The sequence below is a fragment of the Meles meles genome, chromosome 8, assembly GCF_922984935.1.
Source record: "Meles meles chromosome 8, mMelMel3.1 paternal haplotype, whole genome shotgun sequence".
NCBI classification, from domain to species: domain Eukaryota; kingdom Metazoa; phylum Chordata; class Mammalia; order Carnivora; family Mustelidae; genus Meles; species Meles meles.
The window spans coordinates 95,458,880-95,478,802 of record NC_060073.1 but is presented as its reverse complement, the minus strand read 5'-3'; the positions used below and the strand labels follow the sequence as shown (position 1 = coordinate 95,478,802).

Here is a 19,923-nt window from a genome sequence, read left to right as displayed (position 1 = left end):
TCTATGCTACAATGAACTCAAGAGCTGTCCTCAAGGCGTGCACAGGCTCCCTGGGAGCTGACAGGCAGCAGACCTGAATCTGAATTCCAGATCACAGTCACTTGCTGTGCGACCTGAGCGAGTTCTTTCACTTCTCTGAATGGCCATTTTCCCATCCGAAAAAAAAATGGGGGTAATAATAGTGCATCCCTCATAGAATTGCTAAGAGGATTAAATTGGATTACTCATATAAACAGTGTCTCACACTTACTAAGTGCTATGATAATTATCTGCTAAGACCTCTTTTCAATAATGAGACCACAGGATATATTATAAGTGATAAGCTAAAGGCATGTCACCCAAGTTGGGTAAGGAGTATCTCATACCAAGACAAGCGCCCCATGGGCCATATCCCTCTGCTAGCTGCCAGGACCAGCAGGGGATCACGGGAAGGAAGGCTGACACAGTCTGGTCAGCATTTCTATGGGCAAATAGGGCCAGCCTCTTAGCTCAGAACTCCAGCTGCCACTCCAAGTAGCTGACCTTGTCAGAGCTTTCTGGCAAATGGATCAAGTCGGGTACTGATGCACTTGGAGTCAAGGGACTGTGTGCCTCCCTCTGGGTCTAGAACTCAGTGGCTGAGGGATCAGAGCATCCTGAATTGCTGAATTCCTTCCAGCAATCAGCAGAGCAAGGGAAAGATACTTCTCAGAAGCCAGTTACTAAGCCCATCCAGGGCTCACTTTCCCAGTGATGACTATGAGGGCGAAGGATTAACCCCAGAACTGGGGGCCACACGGGGCTAGGGAGCCCATACCTTATGTCTTTTTCACTTTGAAGTCAATTCTTATGTAGCATGCTCTAAAGCAACCTGGATTTTAACAGTCTTTAAAAGAATAATTTGTCTTCTGGATCATGGCCAAAGTCAATAGAAAAAGTGAAGTCGTTACAAACTGAAGGAACTTAGTCAGTCTGAGAATGGTCTGTGAATTTCACACTGAAGGTCTTTCTAAATTCAGTCTCTCATCCCAAAATTAAATTCTTATCAAAAAGTCATCAGCAAAAATTTCTTGAAAACCAACAACCCCTTCCTGTAAAGAGTTTTCAGTACAAGTAAGAGTTTCATGTTTAAACTTTTAGAAGTTCTGAGAGTTTAAGTAAAAGCAAACATCTTTATAAGACACAAAACAGCAAGAGCTGCACATGCGTAAAAGCTACAAGTGTGTGATCGAAACATCTACCAGTTCAATAGCTTCTCACATGATAAAAGCAGCATCTTGGGAAGCCTCGGTGGTTCAGTTGGTTAAGCAACTGCCTTGGGCTCAGGTCATGATCCTGGAGTCCTGGAATCGAGTCCCATATCGGGCTCCCTGCTCTGCAGGCAGCCTGCTTCTCCCTCTCCCTCTGCCTGCCACTCCCCCTGCTTGTGCTCGTGCTCGCTCTCTCTCTCTCTCTCTCCGGCAAATAAATAAATAAAATCTTAAAAAAAAGAAAGCAGCACCTTGGTGCCTATATCCATATCCATTACCTACCCCCCCAGCAGCCCCATAGTCCCCAGCAGTGACAAGATGCTCTCACACAAGTCGGTCAGCCACGGATACCTAGTGCCATGTTCCCTGTTTGTCCTTCCTCTATAGGCCTGTCCCCTCCTCACTGAGCCCATGCCACCAAAGAGGTTCAGAGAAAGCTCCCCATCTTCAAGACAGAAGCATACTTGCCAGGGGTGTGGTCTTGGGATGCCCCTATGGTTCTCAGTCTTGAAGGGCAAGAGGGGTGCTATTTCCTTTCAGAGACAGTGAGAATGCTCTCGTCCCCAACTTTAAGTTTTCACCAGGGTCTTCAGTTAGCTTGTTTCGCTGCCCAAATCTGTTACTCCCACCTAGTGGCTCTCGTCTCTGGCCTCCTGATCTTACTAAGTTTCTTAACTTCAGTCGGGCAGACCAGACAGGGAGTTGTTCTCCTTCATCTTCTCTCCCTTCCCAGCCTCTCCCAACCACAGATTCTTTTCTCCATACTGTTATAAGAAAAAAAAAAAAAATCTTTTGCTTATCAGTGACTAGAAATAGAAAGAAAGGAAGTGTGGTGTGTGTGTGCGTGTGTGTGCATGCGCATACACCTCCCTAAGGAGCATTGGTTTTATTTATTTATTTGTTTGAGAGAGAGCGTGAGTATGAGCAAGGAGGAGGGAGGGAGAAGGAAAAGCAGGCTCCCCGCTGAACAGGGTGCCCAATGCGGGACTCGAACCCAGGACCCCAGGATCACCACCTGAGCCGAAGGCAGATGCTTAACCAACTGAGCCAACCCAGGCACCCCCTTCTCACTGGGCTTTCAAAAGCTCAAATGAGTCAGAGGGAACTATCAGGGAAGGTTTCACAGGGTGAGGAAGATCTCATTTACCTTAGAAAATGGGAAGCATTGGACGTGTATGCAGGTGGAAAGGACAGAGTAAGGGCGCCCACAACACGGGGACTGACCAAGTGTATGTGAGCAGAGCCCGCTGAGTGGAACAGTGGGAACAGTCAGCATCAGGCAGGAGTTGCGGGGGCTGGGGGGACGTTGTGAGATATAAGGGTGGGCAGCTGGGGCAAAGCTGAGTTGTGTGAACACACGCAGATGAGAGTAGATTTGCTGCAGTCAACATCAAGCGAGCTCTCAGAGGTGTCTGAGCGGGGATCATGGCAGGATGTATTTAGACTTTCAGGGGAGTTCCCCCTGCCAAGGGGATATGCATGGTGGGCTAGATGAGTGCAGAGAGTGCCAGTGTTTCGTGAGGGAGGGAGGGAAGAGTCTGAAAGAGAAAGGCAAGGATGCTCACGTGCCTGGACCGTTAGATGCAGGAGTCAGGCAGGAGGAGAGAGCGACGTTTTGGAGGAAATCTCCAAAATCTCTCCCCCTGTGATGTCGCCGCTTGCCTGGTTTCCTTTGCTGGTGAACTGCACTCCAAAATGAGTTCAAACAGGTTTCATGCCCTTTACCACACCTACCCTTGGTCCTGTAAGCTCTTCATTCTCATTTCCTTAAGAAGTCTCTCCATGGGGGGCACCTGGGTGGCTCAGTGGGTTAGGCCTCTGCCTTCGGCTCCGGTCGTGGTCTTGGGGTCCTGGGATCGAGCCCCATGTCAGGCTCTCTGCTCAGCGGAGAGTCAGCTTCCCCCTCTCTCTCTGCCTCTCTGCCTGCTTGTGATCTCTCTCTGTGTTAAATAAATCTTAAAAAAAAAAAAAAGAAGTCTCTCCATGGTCAGCCACCAGCACCCCCTGCTTCATCTCATGTTTTCTGTTGCTGCAACCCTTGCTTTTGCCACCTGTTTGGCCCCCTTGGACTTGAAACCCTGCCCTCTCTTGCTTCCTGGCCCCCTCTCTTTGGGGATAATGAGGGGCGGGATTTTTCCTGCTTCCCTGATACTCCTAATTGTTCCCTTCTTTTCCTGCCTCTTTCCTCCCATTATTCCACCATCTTTTCCCTGAACCTAGAGGAAGGGAGATAAGAAATTCTTTCATTGGAAACTCCAAGATGTGTGCCTGATTGACCAAGCATAAAGCCACTTTCCACAGCAGAAGATGATGCCCAATTCCTTACACATACGTCGTCTGTCTTTGTAGCCAGACTGGTGAGGGTTCCCCTTTACCACCAAAAGCACACATACAGGTCCTAGCGGGTAATGCGTCTCTGCTCCTCATGTAGAACCCCCAGAACTTCAGGGACTCAGGCTCAACTTGCTGGACAGTTACAATGTCATGCTTTTCAACTTGAAATCAGAACACCAAGGGTCTGGATGGCAACTCAAAACTGGTCTGGGATAAGGAGCCAGGTCTGCTCCCTAAGTGACATGGAGAATGGGTCTAATCACCCAAAGATGGTGGTTCTAGGAAGCCCAGATTTCCTCTGAGCATGAGCCAGGGCACTAAGTGGAAAATGAAGAAGGATCCCAGCATATTTTAGGTCAGGATCAAGGGACACCCACTTGGTTGGGAAAATGTGGGCCTTTCAATATTGTGTGGACAGCTCAGCTTAGAAACTGCCATCTCTGGGCATATCTATATGATCCAAAGCCTTCTGGGGCAGGAACAGACTTCCCGGAGTAGGTTCCAGTAATTCTTCCTCAACCCCAGCCAGAAGCAGCCACAGAAAAGCCTTTCTCATTGAACTCTGAGCTTTCTCGCTGAACTCTCCTCCTGCCGGGGCTGCGAATGACCCTGGGAGAAACAGTAAGGGTTAGCTGGTGGAGCAAACTGCAACTTTACGGGTACGGGAGGGCTTACGTAAAGGTGGTGTATCGGGCCGCCATAACATGATACCACAGATTGGGTGGCTTAAGCCACAGAAGTTTATTTTCTCACAGTTCTGGTGGCTGGAAGTCCAAGGTCAGGGAGCTGGCAGGCTCTGAGGGCTCTTCTCCTTGGCTGCAGGTGGCCTGCAGCCTTCCCGCATGGTGGACTTTGTGTGTCCAGGCATCCTCTCCTTATAAGGACACCAGTCAGATCAGATTAGGGCACACCCAAAGAGCCTCCTGTCAACTGAATCACCTCTCCAATGGCCCTTTCTCCAAACACAGTCAGATCCTCAGGTATTGGAGTCAGGGCTTTACTCTGTGAATTTAAGGGAACAATTCAGCCCCTCACACGTAGCCTCAGAGAACCTTTCCTTGAACACTAGGAATCATCATAGTTGACATTTATTTGGTGGCACTAGGTGCCAAAGACTGTGCTAAGCATTTCCTGGATAGTAGTCCATCTCTTCTTCACAATGACAGATTGTGTAATTATAGATTACATAGATTGTAAATTCATTCTGGGTTATAGACTGTTCCCTCTTTTCCAGAGCGCAGACAACTTACTTTGGTGTGATTATGTGATCTAGGGAACATCAGACCCTAGTTTGTGAACCCCCGGGCCTCTGTGATTTAACGGGAGTTGGAATAGTGGAAGCATCTTATTATGGAGGGAAGGAGATCTCTGCCCAGTGCAAGGCTTCCTTTCTCCATCCAGATCTCCACAAGCCAGACTTGCACCAAGGGATGGGACAGTGCGAGTGGGCAGATGGAGGGTCTTAACCGGGGACTCCCCCATCTGCAGAGCTGTTCCTAGGCAAGCTGAATCATCACAATTTAGACAGGAAGCTCTCATCTCCAGGTGTCAGGCAAGAGGGCATGACAGACCGGGTCTCTAGGAGGCAGGCAGCCTCCCAACTGACTCATGCGTAAGATGCCCCAACACATGCCAGAGAACCCCTACGAAAGCTGCTGGGCATTTCTTCAAGCTAGACACCTGTCCCAAGAATTGTTCTCATTTAAGCCACCTATCAGCTCTGAAAAAGCTATTCTTACTCGCCTTTACAGATAAGGAAACTGAAATTAGAGGCAACCGCAGCCCTGGGCCCCACCCTTCCCTTGTGTGACCTTGAGCTGGATACTTAACCTCTCTGGGTGGGTCTCACTTGCCTCACCTATAATATCAATGCTCACTTTCACATCCCCTTCCAGCCCTACCGACACACAGCTAGTCAGAGGCGGTTCTGCTGAGACCTGAGAGCCCCGCGCTCAGGCGTCCACGGAACACTGCGCATGCGCACTGTGTGACCATGCCCCCTGGGCTCCAAGGGGTCCCCCATCCCCACCCCACTGCCCCAAATCCCTCCTCATGCAGGGTAACCTGCAAAGAACGCACTGAGTTTGCATGGGGGTAGACTTGTCTCCCCCACGTCACCCCTGTCACTTCCCCCCTCCCTCACCAAACGTGAGTCAGTCAGCAATCTGGACCTCCGGCCGGCGGGGGTAGCCCTGGGCCACCCTGCCAGCTCAGAAAGAGAGTAGGGGAAGAGTGACACGGGATCAACTGACACTGGGCTTTCGGTCTCCTTCTCTGACCCTCCAGGAGGCTCTGTCGGTGGTGAGCGACGACCAGTCCCTCTTCGACTCTGCCTACGGAGCGGCGGCCCACCTCCCCAAGGCCGACATGACCGCCTCAGGGAGCCCTGACTATGGCCAGCCCCACAAAATCAACCCCCTCCCGCCGCAGCAGGAGTGGATTAATCAGCCGGTGAGGGTCAATGTCAAGCGGGAGTATGACCACATGAATGGATCCAGGTAAGCCTGCCAGGCCTGCGCCGCTCCAGGGGTGGGCACAGCCGGCTGCCGGGTGCGGGGCTGGCGGTCGCTTGTTCCCCGGTGTCCGAGTCCAGCAGATCTGACTTAAGCGGCTTCTGGTGCTGGGGGTGCCTGCTGCAGGCGGGGCTTTGGTGCTGGACCAGGGAGCCTGAGCCCGTCCCTAGAGAGATGAGACCCAAGAGGTCTTAGAACAGAGGGCAGGGGCTGGAGCAGGGTCAGGAAGCCACCTCGCCCTCTGAGTCTTGGTACAGCCCTCAAAGGCCAGGTCAGAGTTAGGCTCATGACTCTATGCGGACACTTAGGGAAGACCTACTTTGTGTCAGGCCCAGGCAGAATTCCTCTTGGGGATAACTTAGTGAGACCATACCGTCCCTGTCCTGCTGATACTACTTGACCTTTCTGGGTGGGTCTCAGCGATGACCGAACCAGTCCTGCAGTAAAAGTCCAGAAGTGACGACAGAGGCACACACATCTGTGAGCTCACTGCGCCAGGGAGGACGGACATATCCCACTTGGGAGGTGTGTTAGAACTTGGTGATACCCAGGGCAGGAAGACTTTCCTTGCAGGAAGGCAGGGAGAAGAGCCCAAGGAGAGAAGATTCACAGGAGCAAGGAAGGGCACGCCTGGGGGATGGGCAGCCCAGGTTTCATTCCCGGCTCTGCCCTTGGACAAGCAATCCAGCTGTCCGAGCGCCAGCTCTCTCCTGTCCGAACCAGGGGCCGCAGGATTTGCTTCTTCATAGGTTCCTGTTGATGGTTAACTCTGATGCTGGGGAGGAAGGACCCAGAGCAGTGCCTCAAATGCAGAAAGTGCTCGATTGGGATAGTGTTCATTCTGGGCAAAGGTTTAAAGGAGAGAAAACATCAGTCTTATTCATGAAATAACAGCCCAGTCAATGGGCCTGCAGCACAAGGAGAAAAAAAAAAAAGAAGAAAATTAGAGAGGGCCCTGAATGGCACGCTAAGAAAATACAGGATTTTTTTCCATATGCATATACCGACTTGGTATGGACTTGACATGTAACTTCTTCAGAGCTTGATTTCCGGAGCTGACAATCGTTGTATACAGAGGGTGGGGAAGGGAGGGAGCGTCCAAAAGATGAGAAGTTAGTGAACTATCCCGGTAAGAAATGATCACGTTCTGAATCTGAGTGATGGTAATGCTTAGGGAAATCAAGAGAGATAGCTCCAGGAGGGACATATCAAAGGGATAATTAGCGGGGCTGAGGTGGACACGTACTGAAGCCTGTTCTGGGGGATGGAGGGTATATGAGAGGAAAGAATAAAAAGATGGTTGGAGCTTGCCTGTTTTTTAGCCAGGATGGTGCCGTTAGCCATGGGAGGTAGGAAAGGAAATGCTTTGAGAACAGATGTCAATGTTCCCTCTGAGATTCCTGTGAGCAATCAGGAGAACATCCAGATAAAAATGTCTGCTAGGCGTTGGAAACTAAAGCTGAGATAATGTTTAAGGGCTGGAACATAGGTTTGGGCATCATCTCTAAAGAGTTGTCACTAAGAAGGGATGAGGTCACTAAGGAAATAAGTCTAGAGAAGGAGAGAGAAGGGGGCAAGGGCGCCGCTGGGAAGGAGACCTCCCCCAGACAAACCCCCAGTCTCGGACCTGCCTGTGGGAACACCCAGCCCTACCACATCTCAAACCCACTAACCAGAACCAGCCACTGGGATCCCAGCCACCGTCCCAGAGTCTAGCATTTTCAGAAGGCTCAGAGGTTCTAAGCCAGGAGTCCCTCAAAGGACCTCTCTTCACATAGATAATTATGATGATGATTTCCCCACAGTGTAGGGAAGGTGCAGTTGCCAAACACTTTTTCCATACCATCTTATCATTTGCCCGCCACCCTAATGCTATGAGATAAATGGTGCAATTACATTTTGACATTTAAAGGCAGATTGGACTTTGAGGTGCAAGGGGGTGATTGACGCCTTGTCCAAGGATTTAGATGAGGCAAAGCCAGCACCAGAGCTGGGCCTTCTGATTCCTGGCCTGTGAACCGCCTCTCCGCCCCTTCCCTCTCTGCCTGTACATTGTGCTTTGGGGTTCGTGGTCCAGTTTCTGACAGCACCCAGCCTGGCAGTGCCTCCCAAACTGGCCCAACCCCAGGACGAACCTTCCTGATGCTTACTGAATATCCAGATTCCATGCTTGGAGCGTCTTTGGTCTGTTCCAGCCTGAATCCCAACCACTCTTGCAGCCTCATCCCAACCAGACCAGCAACACCTGTCCTACTAGGCCACCCCAGTAGCACCTGTTCTCCCCACTTCTGTTGCCTTCCTGAAGTCTGTTCTACAGACAGTGGCTAGAGAGAACTTTCCAGAATATTTAACTCTTTTGCTCAAAATCCTCTACTGGCTTGCAGCAAAATCCACAGTCCTCCTCAAGCCCTGTTCCCCCATCCCTATGAAACCCTTTTTAGCCCTCCTATCTTAAACCTTCCTTCTGCACCAGCCACACAAGACTCCAGACTCCAAGCATGCTCCTGCCTCAGAGTCTCCTGCCTATGTTCCTCCTTTCTGGAATATTCCTACTCCGTTGAGTCCTATGACTCTCTCTCCCACTTGCTTCAGATCTCTGCCTGAATGTCACCTTCTCTGATGTATCTGATGGAAAACAGCACCCAGCACACTTCACCTCACTCAGATTCTTCTTCGTTCTTCCTGGCTCTTATCACACCCCTCACTAAAATGAGGGCAGGGCCTTGTTCTGTCTACTGAGTGATGCCTGGCCCTTGATAGGTGCCCAATTAATAGTCGTGAAATGAAGAAGGGAATGGATGCATAGCTAACCAGACTCAAAGGGGAAGATGCTTATTCAAAGCCCTGTAGGTCATCTGTGTATAAGCGGGACAGACACCAAGGCCTGCAGACATTGTCTTAGCTAGAGCCTGTGTCCGTGCTCGCGGAGGCTGCATGTATGAGCTGGCTGCTCTCTGCCCTGAGGGCACTCCCACACACTAATCCTGGACAGACAGGGTCCCCCAAGGAAATCAGTTTTCAGAACCCACTGGCCAGCCGTCCCTGGCTGCTGTCACACCAGAGGCCAGCGGGAGGAGAACTGTGTGATCACCCCTCAAAGAGCAGACGTGGTATTCACAGGGCTGTGGTGACACAGGGCAGCCCCTGTTTTGATTCCCCGGCCCTGCCCCAGACCATCCACGGTGACAGAACAGATGCAGAAGGACAGACCAGTCTTACCCGCCCCGGGGAAACAGAGATGATCCCGTAGGCTCTCAGAAGCCGTTGCTAGCACCCCGTAATTATTCTCCAAGAGCTCACATGGAAGCAGGCCCAGTGGGCAGCAGGGAGCCAGGGTTTTCAGAAAAATGTCTTTACCAAGGCTGGAACCACGTCAGATTCTATTATTAATTAATCACGCAAAAAGAAAGGACACAATGAAAAAGATGCCAGGCAATTTAAATCTCTCATCATTGACACTGCGTTTCCCCAATCCCGAGTGTTACCGAAATGGCCCCTTTAATACAAAGAGTTCCAAACTTCCGACGAGAAAATCGAAGCAGAGTATCTATCCCATTTGGGGTCTCTTGGCTCGTGGACTAGATTTGTGGCATCCAAGGCAGGAGCCACCAGCCACACGTGGCTTCTGAGCACCTGCAATCCCAAACCAACATGTGCTCGAAATACAAAATACGCACTGGACTTCGGAGAGTATGGGGGGGAAAAGTAAAATATCTCATTAATTATTTTTACATTGATTATGTTGAAATGATCATTTCTTTTGGCTGAGTGATAATTTCTTTTGGATAATTTTCTTTTGGCTGTAGTGAGTTCATATATTAATATATTTTAAAACTCATTTCACCTGGTTTTTTCGTTTTAAAAAGGTGGCTACTAGAAAATTGAAAATTATATATGTAGCTCACATTGTACTTTAACTGGACAGTGCTGAGCCAGAATGCTTTGGACCATCTCACAGTTGCCGGTGCCTTCTCTCCACATTCTCTGATAACTTGGGTTTCTGAGTGACTTCGTGCTTCTTGGAGACACCGTAGATATTTCTGTCTCTGGAACAGGTATCCTCTGTCCCTAAAGCTACAATGCCCCTCTTGCTTTTCATCCCACTCTTAAGTCTTGTGGACCAGGGGCACAGGGTCATGTGGAGAGAGTGAAGTCTGGGAACTCAGGGAAAACCTAGAAGGCCCATGTTGCGGGAGGTTTTCTCTCTTTCTCATCTCTTCCTGTCATGCTTGACTCTGTTAGGATGAGTTGCTCTTGGAACAGCAATGGCCCATTGGTTCTGTGATGTACGTAGCCTTCAGAAACTTGACCTCCGGCTGTGGTCTGCAAATGACTCTCAGCTGCATCCTGCCTCAGCCTCGGGGATCGGGGAAAAAACATCCCATGGAGGAAAGAGTATTATTTTACCGGGGGGTGGGGAGGGTGGGGGAAGCAAGGACCTGCTTGCCTTGTGTGCCTGGCATGCAGAATCTGAGTGGGTTTTACTCTATGCTGACAGCCCCTAGCCCTGGCCGGTGGGCTCTGGATGCTCTTAGGAGACTCGTGGGGACTTCACGTTCCGCTTATAGGAAGATCAGCCTCACACACCCTGTAAGGTCTGCGCCTGTGACCGTAGAGCCGCTTTCCCAGGTGCTTCCTTCAGTTCTTAACTTTGCAGTACAGAGCATGTCACCCAAACTGGACGGGAAGATGTCCCTGGGCTTCTGCAGAAGCTATGTGCAGTGGTGAAAATAGCTAAGTGGTCAGGGCGAATGGCTAGACTGGGGTGATTTCCTTCCGTCTCCTTGAAATTTGTTTCTCACTTATCGAGTATTCCTTTTTAAAAACAACAAGGGACATGTCTATGCAGGGGTCCTACAGAAATGCTAAAGACAACAGGGATTGTTCAATGGTGCAGAGTGTGCGTGGCGTGTGGAAGACACACGTGATAGGTCCTAAGGCGACCGTGTGGCTTGGGTGGCCTCTGCGACTTCACATGTGCTGTGTGAATACAGGGTATCCGCCGACCGCAGGCCTGCGCCGTGCACTTGTGGCTCTCGGTAGAACACTTGGAGTTGCTGGGGGCTGAGTGGGAAGGTCGAGGAGATGTCTGTTACAGGCTAAAGGGGTCATCTTTGGGAGCAGTCTCTGAAATCTCTCACCCAAATACCCACGCATTCTCACCTTGTTTTAAATTGCTTAACACTTTACAAGGCAGCCTTGGAAATCCCTGGCAGGATTTTTTTTTTTTTTAAGATTTTATTTATTTATTTGACAGACAGAGGTTACATAGGCAAGAGACGCAGGCAGAGAGAGAGGAGGAAGCAGGCTCTCCGCGGAGCAGAGAGCCTGATGTGGGGCTCGATCCCAGGACCCTGGGATCATGACCTGAGCCGAAAACAGAGGCTTTAACCCAGACGCCCCCCTGGCAGGATTTTTAAAGCAGTGTTAAATACAAAGCTCCTGTCCCATGGGGAAAGAAAAGGAGAAAGTTGCAGGGCCCATGGCACCTTTGCTGGGCCCTCCCCTGCCAGGGGTTCCTGCTGCCCTGAGATGGAGATGCTTCGACTTACATGCTTGGAGCCCACACCGCCTCCCTGCTCTATTGTGGCCGCCCCAGGCCCTCTTGTCACCTGTCCCAGGGCTCTCAGCTGCCTGTGGGCCCCCATCCCACGCTAGCAGTAATGCAGGGCTCAATACCAATTAGCAGCAGCGCGGGCAGGCTGAATGGCAGAACCTCTTCCCCTCCATCCGCACTCCCCCCTCACCCCCCCTCTTGTTTTCATCGGGCCTCTTCACAGGCGCCAGCTGCCTCATTAAAGATCAGTCTTCAGGCAGAGCTTCACCTGTACCCACCCTTAGCATAGCTGTCAAGCCCCATGGCCGCATGTGAGGCGTTTGCTGGCTGCTGGAGGCACAGAGCCCAAGAGCTTGTGAATGGAGGGGAGGGTGGCAGGCCAGCGGTGAAGGTATGGCTTCCCTTCCCTATCCCCTCAGCAGTCGGGGAGGGCTGGCCTCGGCAAGCATGATGGTCCATGGTGGTGCCAGGCCTCTCTGAGGGCAACCCTGGCCGGGGGGACTGGGAGCGAGCACAGGGCCTTATTCTAAGAAAGGGGGCCCCCAAGGCACGGCCAGGGCATGGGTGCCTACACAGGTGCTGGAGGAAGAAAACGGGGGAGAGCAGAGCCACGAGAACTTCCGTGGGCGAGGAAACGAGGAGGTTCCCACTCCTGTACAGCCCCCAGGGGTCACCCCAGCAAGAGAACCTGGTCCTGAGGGTGGTTCTGAGGTCCTCCTCCCATCCTGTGACCTGGGCGCCCACCTCCCCAGCAGGGGCCCATCGCACCGTGGTGCTCCTGGGTCCTCTTCTTATCCCATCCCAGACCAGGTGGCCTTTCCCAAATATTTCCTCTCTTCAAATTTGTTTTTCTCTATGCCTGGTCCCGACACCTGATTCTGCCATAGGCGCCTGTGGCTTAAAGGGTTGTCCCCCTTTGGCAGTTTCTGGGGCTCTGACTTTTCGCCTCTGCATGGCAAGAGGTCAGCCTTCGGCTCAGCAACCGCCAGAGGCCGAGCCGATGTGGGAAATAATTTTCCAGACCCCGACTCCCTGCTGTTGCTAATGGGCAGCACCCCTCTTCCATCACCGCCTCCCGCCCCGCAAGTTGGAAGTTGCTCTCCTCTCTGAGAGTTTTCTCGCCCCTGCCCACGGCCCTTGCACTCCGGCATCCGCCAGAGGAAGTGTGTGCTCGGGCCACCCCACCCACCCTCCGCCGGGGGCTTCCCGGCCAATGAAAACGTTGCTCCGCTGGTGGAGGGCCAGCTTAATCCTCCAAACTCCTGCTGCCCTTGGGTTGTTTCACAATGGACAAGTATGTTGGGAAAGGCTGCCAGGCCATGGCGGTGCGCGTGTGCGCGTGTGCTGGGGGTGTGCCAGTGTCTGTGTGTGCACACGCGGGTCTGCGTGAGCTTGCGTGCATGAGTCAGTGTGCACAGGCGTGTGCCCCTGGCGGGGGGGGGGTGTCCAGGGGTGGGGCGGGGGGCGCGGCGAGCTAGGCGTGGACTCAACTGGGACGCAGCCCCAGGGTCTTGTGGTGGCGGCTGGCTTCGTGGCAAGCCAAGGCCTCCAACAGCAGAAGCCAGAGGGCCAAACTGGTGAAAAGCCCCGATGTGCTACTGCGTCCCCTCAGACTGCCATGGGGACATTAAACCTTCAACAATCTGGGGCTCTGACGGCTGGTTCTTGGTTCTCTGCCTGGAAAAACAGTAGGCGAATAGTAAAACCTTAAATTCTAACATGTGTAAGTTATACATCTTATTTTCATTTTCAGCCCATGTTCCCCTCTGTAAGACATCAGGAAAAAATTACCGTCTGACTTCTAATATCTCAGTGGACCATTTATCTCCCAGCTATGATAAGTGATCTTCAATATTTTTTTCCTTTCAGATTAAGAAACAAATTCATTTAATTGTCTTTATTGAATGTGCTCTGTTTCCCCTGGCTTGCCGGAGCGCTGCTCCAGGACCGGTTCCTCCTTTCCTCTGTGGTCACTGCCCTCCCTGCCCTGCGAGGCCCTGTCTGGCAGGACCAGGCTCCTTACGTCCTTGGGATGGTTGGTCCCTGCCCAGAGCAGAGTGAGGAGGGCAGCGGCCAGGCCTTTGGGAAGCCTGGAGTCTTTCTGCGGCCCAAGGTTGGGCCGCTGTAATCTGAACCTTATCTGAACTCCTTGGTCTGAAGGCCTGGTTTGGAGCTCTTGAGAGAACTGGCTGTCTCCCAGGTCTCATGCTTCCTGCTCTGTGTAACCACGGCGGGAGCCTCTCTGGGGCCTTCCAGTCGTCCCCTTTGGTCCCGCGGCTGCTGCTGGAGTGGCCGAACAGAAGCTAGGGCAGGGTGGGATGGCACTTCCCCGGGCACTCTGGGGGGACCATGATGCTGGGCTTGGGGAGGGTGTGGAACATTCTGTCAACCTCCTCCTGGGCTGGGGGGGTGGGGGCACAAGTCAGGTGTCAGCTTAGATCTCCAGACAGCTGCTCAAGGCTGAGCTGAGGCCAAGAGCAGCCTTCCATTGGCCTGCGGACATTGAGGCTGGGCTGGACGATTTATCCTTTGTGCACTTCCTTAGTGGTTCTTCCGTGACTGTGGCCAGGGCTGCAGCCTGTCACCAGGGCCAGACTTAGCAGGTTGAAGTTCTTGGATTCTATTCCTTCTTCATGCAACATCCAGTTTCTTTGCATGCGTGCGTGGGCGTGTGTTTCAAAGTAAACTCTCTGTCCAGTATGGGGCTCGAACTCAGGACCCCGAGATCAAGAGTCACATGCTCCACCAGCAGAGCCCGCTGGGCATGCCTGCCTGTGTGTTTTGATAGGAAAGCTTAACACCAAAGACCTGAGTCCTCTGTCCACTCTTATGAGCTGTGCGACCCTGGGCCAGTCACCTCACCTCTCAGTTTGCTTAACCATAAAGAGGAGGTGTGAACCCTCACCGTGGCTACTGTGGAGGGGTCCTGGGAAGTTTAGCTAGAACAGTGTATGAGAAATGCATTAAAATCATAAATGTGCAGTAGATAGAGTCCACTCAGAAACCACCGATCGCTCATCTCCCCTGAAAGGCTCAACATAACACACTGAGGTTTAGGAGATAGGAATGTCAACCTCTCGGAGACCCCCAGTCCAGCCAGGGAGAAGGGCCTCCACCAGGCTAACAATCCCATGGTGTGACCAGTGCCAGACACAGAGCGGGCAGACACAGAGCGCCATGGGGGGTGCAGAGGCCTACCTGGGGGCCACCTGGGGGCCCGGGCAGGGCACCTGCGGAGGGAGTACAGGTTGCCTGGCGACAGGGCTAAAAATGTCCCCTGCAGTCAGATTGGGAGGGTTGCAAGCACCGTCCTAAGAAGTCCAGACTGTAGTCTGAGGCCAGTGAGAAGCTGCCAGCAGTTTGTAAGTACCGTAATTATAGGATTGGGCTGGGATTTGAAGAAGACTCTGGTAGCAGCGCGGAGGAGAGAACTAAGGCAGCAGCGGCAGCAGCAGCCCTACCCCAAGTGGGGCTGGGAGACGGCGCCATGGTTGTCTGCCCACGCTGGGCTGATGGCAGCTGCAGTGATGACTTCCTCTGGGCTTTGTGTCCTCTCACTCCAGGGAGTCTCCGGTGGACTGCAGTGTTAGCAAATGCGGCAAGCTAGTTGGTGGAAGCGAGTCCAACGCCATGAACTACAACAGCTACATGGACGAGAAGAACGGCCCCCCTCCTCCCAACATGACCACCAACGAGAGGAGGGTCATCGTCCCCGCAGGTACTTTGCGAACGAGGCTGCCGGCTGGCATCTGTGTCCTCGGTTTTCTGGGCTAGAAGTTGGAGGGCACGCTTGTCCTGTGGGCCTGGTCCCTAGGGGGTCCCCTCTTCCCAATGGACATGCCTACTTGGGAAAAAGCTGCTTTTCTCAGTTCCTTCCAACTGCCCTTCATGAGACTATCCCATGTGTCACCAGCACCTTCAGATGGGTCACAGCACGCAGACTGTCTGTCCCCCAGGGCCTGGTACCACAGGATGAGGCCTGCAAGGGAGGGCAGAGAGGCAAGGCCTCAGAATCCAAAAGGAGTCCCAGGAACTCACGACGGCCCCGCCCTCGCCTTGAAGGAGAAGGGGCGGCTACAGAGTCTGTCATGTCCATCAGGCATGTACTTCCTGGCATCCGCAGGGTCCCACCTTTCCAAAATGACAGCCAGCTCTTTCAGCTTCAAAATAGAAATAACTATATTTAACAAACAGAGCGCCTTAATGTGTGCCGCAAGTTAGGTCATTGTGTAAAAATAGCCTATTTTTCCTAGGTATTGGTGCTGTTGGTTACAGAAAATAAAAATCATTGTTCAGGCCTTCAGTCCCTTGGCCGGACGCTCCGCCTCGGCTGGACCAGCAAGCTCTGGAGCCTGGTCAGAAAGGGGGCTTGAAAACTGCAACGTATAGACTTGGTGCCAGGTGGAAGGAGCAAGAATGTCCAAATCTTAAGCAAAGTGAATTACAGGGCAGGGATTACAACTGATCTTACCAAAATAACATGACCAAAAAGGCAGAACCCTTTCCATTTGGAAAAATGTAAATGCCGTTGTGTCTGAGGGCAAAGGACTGGCTAGCTCTCTGAGGTAATGCGAAGGAATTTGCTTGTTGGTCTGGAAGGCATGGTTTTGTGATGAGCCTCTCGTCCCGATGCCCTTTTGTATTTATTTTCCACGGGAAGCCGTGTCTCACCAGCTCTGAGGACTAGGGCCACATCCCTGCGTTCTGGGCCAAATTCAAGATGGCGGGTGGTGCAGGGTGTGATTGCCTGTGAGGTCAGAGAAGCTGGGCTAGTGGGGACTCTTCATACAGTGCCATGTAGGGCTTGAAAACTGTTTACAAAGGATTTTGAGTTTGCTTCTTCCACAAGCATGTAGCTTCCCAGGAAAAGGAAGGAAAGAAAGAGAGGAAGAAAAGGGAGAAAAAGGAGGAAAAGGAAGAATAGCGCCCATGCTCTGAGCACTTGGCAGGTGTCAGGCACCATGTGAACTGCTTTCTCTACATTCCATTACTTCTGTCATTTAACGTTTGGTCTCCTTCCTCCTTCAGGACAGCAGGAAAGTTTAGCTCAGGTGCATTGGGAAGGTCCTAGAAAACCATGTTTCTCCCTTCTAATGAAAAAGCAGGCGATAAAGCAGTAGTAAACCGACATGGTGGGAATTTCCCTGTTCTTCCCTAAGTGAAGTCAAGCCTCACCAGGCCTTTGCTCCTCGGGCATCAAACTGCCCTGCTTCCCCAAACAGTGGCCAACATGGGAAGGCAACCTCGAGCACTGAAGACAGGGGATCAGAGATTGTCTCTGAACCAAATGTCGATAAGTCTGGGAAGTCAGAGTGGGCAAATGTGGCCAGGTTGCTTGGCTGACCCTTCAACTCTGAACTGGTATCGAAATACTTTCAGAAGGCATATCAAAATGTCAGTCCTCAATGGACCCAGGTAACCACAGTAGTAATCGTGCTACCTGCGTAGATTCATCTCAGAGGGTTTTCAAAGCATTTCTTGTAATGAATTCACTAGCTATGGATTTACTTCATTATTTTACCTCTGGTGAGATCTTTAAACATTATCCTCAGACATTTTGGATTCCCCCAGGCCAGCCTCCTGGACATGAGGGAAAATCTCATTGGGGTGAGTCCACAAATCAAGGCAATAAAACATTTGAGGAGCAACTGATTGAATTTATGGTGGGATTTTAGGACAAGTATAAACGAGAGCCCTGGTTAATCACCAGTTTCAGGTTCAGATGGGAAGAAACTAGGACTAAATCATCCAGGAAATACATTTGGAAGAGTTTAGCATGATCTGTAGTGGAAGATTTATAATTCATTGTGCTGTAAAGGGAGAGAAATAATATTGTGATAGAGCCCAAAGCAAGAGAGGAAATAATAAAAATAAATTAAATATATGGTGTAAGATTGAATTTGAGGCCTCAAATACTAAAAGTGAGGATTTAGGAGAAGCAAAGAAGAGTGGATGAAATGAAATGCTGTGGAACCCAAGGCCCACCTGTTCCACTTTTCCTTAAAATTCTGGAATGGTGCAAAGTATTTCCATTTTCCAATGGCCCATGCCTGATTGTTTCTGGAGAGTAAAAGAGGAAAGCAAACTAAGAAATGTATCTGAGAGAGAGAGAGATGCATATAGACTTATACAATGAACCTATAGGAGGAACTCTGTTATTTGGCCTAATTAAGGCAGTATCCTGAAAAGGCAAGAGGAGGGGCTTCAGCTCGGTATTGGGGAGGGGCGGCCCACCCCCTCCACTACGCGATATCCTAGGAAGACTTAAGTTTGAGCTGGGGACTTAACCCTTCAGAACTCCATTTTTTTATCACAAAATGAAAATAAAAGCCATTTTGCTATATTTTCTGGAGACATGAAAAATAGGACATGTGGGGCAGCCGCACATAGGAGGCACCCCAAATCTGGGGTGCAAATCGTAGGACCCCCCAAATCGGGTCACAGCAGCCTGTGACCCATAAGTCCAAATTCTACTCTTGCCTCTCTGGCCAGCTCCTCAACCTCCAGCACCAATATGGAAACTACTCTCACACCTGGAGGGAGACTAGGTGCTTTGCAAAGCAGACTCAGCCCTTGCCACCCAGATACTCCTATAGAAAACCAAGGAGGAGTGGAAAGCCTATGGCAACCGAGGGCAATCAGCAGAAGCTCTGTAGAAAAGTGGTGGGGAATTCACATCTGGTGTGAGGAAGGCAATAGAACCTTGCTTCCTCCTACGGTCACTCCTAATCATTCAAACCTGGTCCCCATTTTTGCCAAGAACCTTCACAGACTCTTAGAATGGGAGGGCAAGGAGGAGGAGAAGCAGCACAGATACTCTTACCAAGGAAACACGCTAATAAAGCAGGCCCAGTAGGAGCCCGGGGCTGACAGCTGACCTACAATGTCTAGTCTCCTCCACTCCAAGAAGCCTCCATGACTCTCCAGGTTCACACTGTTTCCCTCCACCCATGATTCCTTCAACTCCCACCACAAAATCTGTTGCTTAAGTAGACGGTTTCCCACCTAAATGTTTCACATGGACAGATCTTTTGCGTGGCCAAGAGCCAGGTAGTTTTGTTGTCTGATGGGCATTTCTTTTTTTATGATGGGCATACCTGAGGTGTTTATTGGATTTGCCAATAATTGGTTGCCAGGAAAAGAAATGACTTCCAGCCTGGGATAAGTGAGGGATAAGTGATAAGATCCAAGTACTTTACCCGCTGTGGAATTTGCTGGAACTCATCACCAGCACTCAAAGTATTACCCACCCTCCTGAAACACACACCTAGCCAAAAAGGAGCTGTGAGGGTTCTAGGTGAAGATGACCTCAATCATTACATTATTGACGTCCACTCAAAGGATGAAGGCCTGAAAGGTTTTCTCTCTCCAATACCTTTTCTCAACCTTGGGGACATCAATACCATAAAAATGTTTTGGGAATGATCTGGTAGAGATTTCAGCATAGCTGTCTCCACAAGGAGAAAACCCAGGTTGGATTTCTGTTAGAGGCTCACACCACTGGGTTTTCCAACTGTACAGATGGAATCGCAGCAAAAGTGTATACATATGTGTTCTTTTCCGTAGCCATCTCAGAGATCCGTGTTCTTCCGTGAAATCGTTCATGTTCTTAAGATACAGATGGTTTCCCTTTCCAGAGACTTTGGTCCCTGGGTCCTTGGGGCTGTGTGTACTTTCATTTTGATGCCACCATTGCTCAGGCAAAGGTTTTAATTGTCCTCCAAAAACTATAAAGAGAATGTTCTGTTGGGATGCCTCGGGAGACATCTAACAACCTCCCCCAAGGGCTAAGTGGTTCAGGCAGTGCCAGATGTGGAGAGCCAGATGGGAGTTCTAGGAGGGAACCATCTGGGAGGGAACCCACTTTCCCAGTGGAGGACACAGCGGGAGAGGGAGCCGGAGAGGGGTGCAGGGGGGGAGGAGGAGGGCGAAGAGAGGGAGGGGCTGGGATAAGGGAGGATCTACTCAGCCTTGGTGAATGGAAGGGGGTCTTGGCCGGCCCAGACCTTGTTAACAGGTCATCTCCCCTGCAGACCCCACGCTGTGGACTCAGGAGCACGTGCGGCAGTGGCTGGAGTGGGCGATAAAGGAGTATGGCTTGATGGAGATCGACACATCCTTTTTCCAAAACATGGATGGCAAGGAACTGTGTAAAATGAACAAGGAGGACTTCCTCCGAGCCACCTCCCTCTACAACACCGAAGTGCTGCTGTCACATCTCAGTTATCTCAGGGAAAGTAAGTGTCCTGTCTCTGTCTGGGCGGGGCGGAGTCCCAAGTCCCATGGCTGG

General features: G+C 51.2%; 1 protein-coding gene across 3 annotated transcripts in view; it reads left to right on the top strand.

The window, feature by feature from the left end:
• Positions 1–19,923, top strand: part of FLI1 (Fli-1 proto-oncogene, ETS transcription factor) — a 124,093-nt gene that overhangs the window by 65,092 nt on the left and 39,078 nt on the right. For all 3 annotated transcript variants that reach the window (XM_046016364.1, XM_046016365.1, XM_046016366.1), the window contains 3 exons: positions 5,850–6,061; positions 15,197–15,351; positions 19,667–19,870. In XM_046016364.1, the coding sequence (XP_045872320.1) occupies positions 5,850–6,061; positions 15,197–15,351; positions 19,667–19,870 (571 nt within the window). The remainder of the gene's footprint in view (positions 1–5,849; positions 6,062–15,196; positions 15,352–19,666; positions 19,871–19,923) is intronic.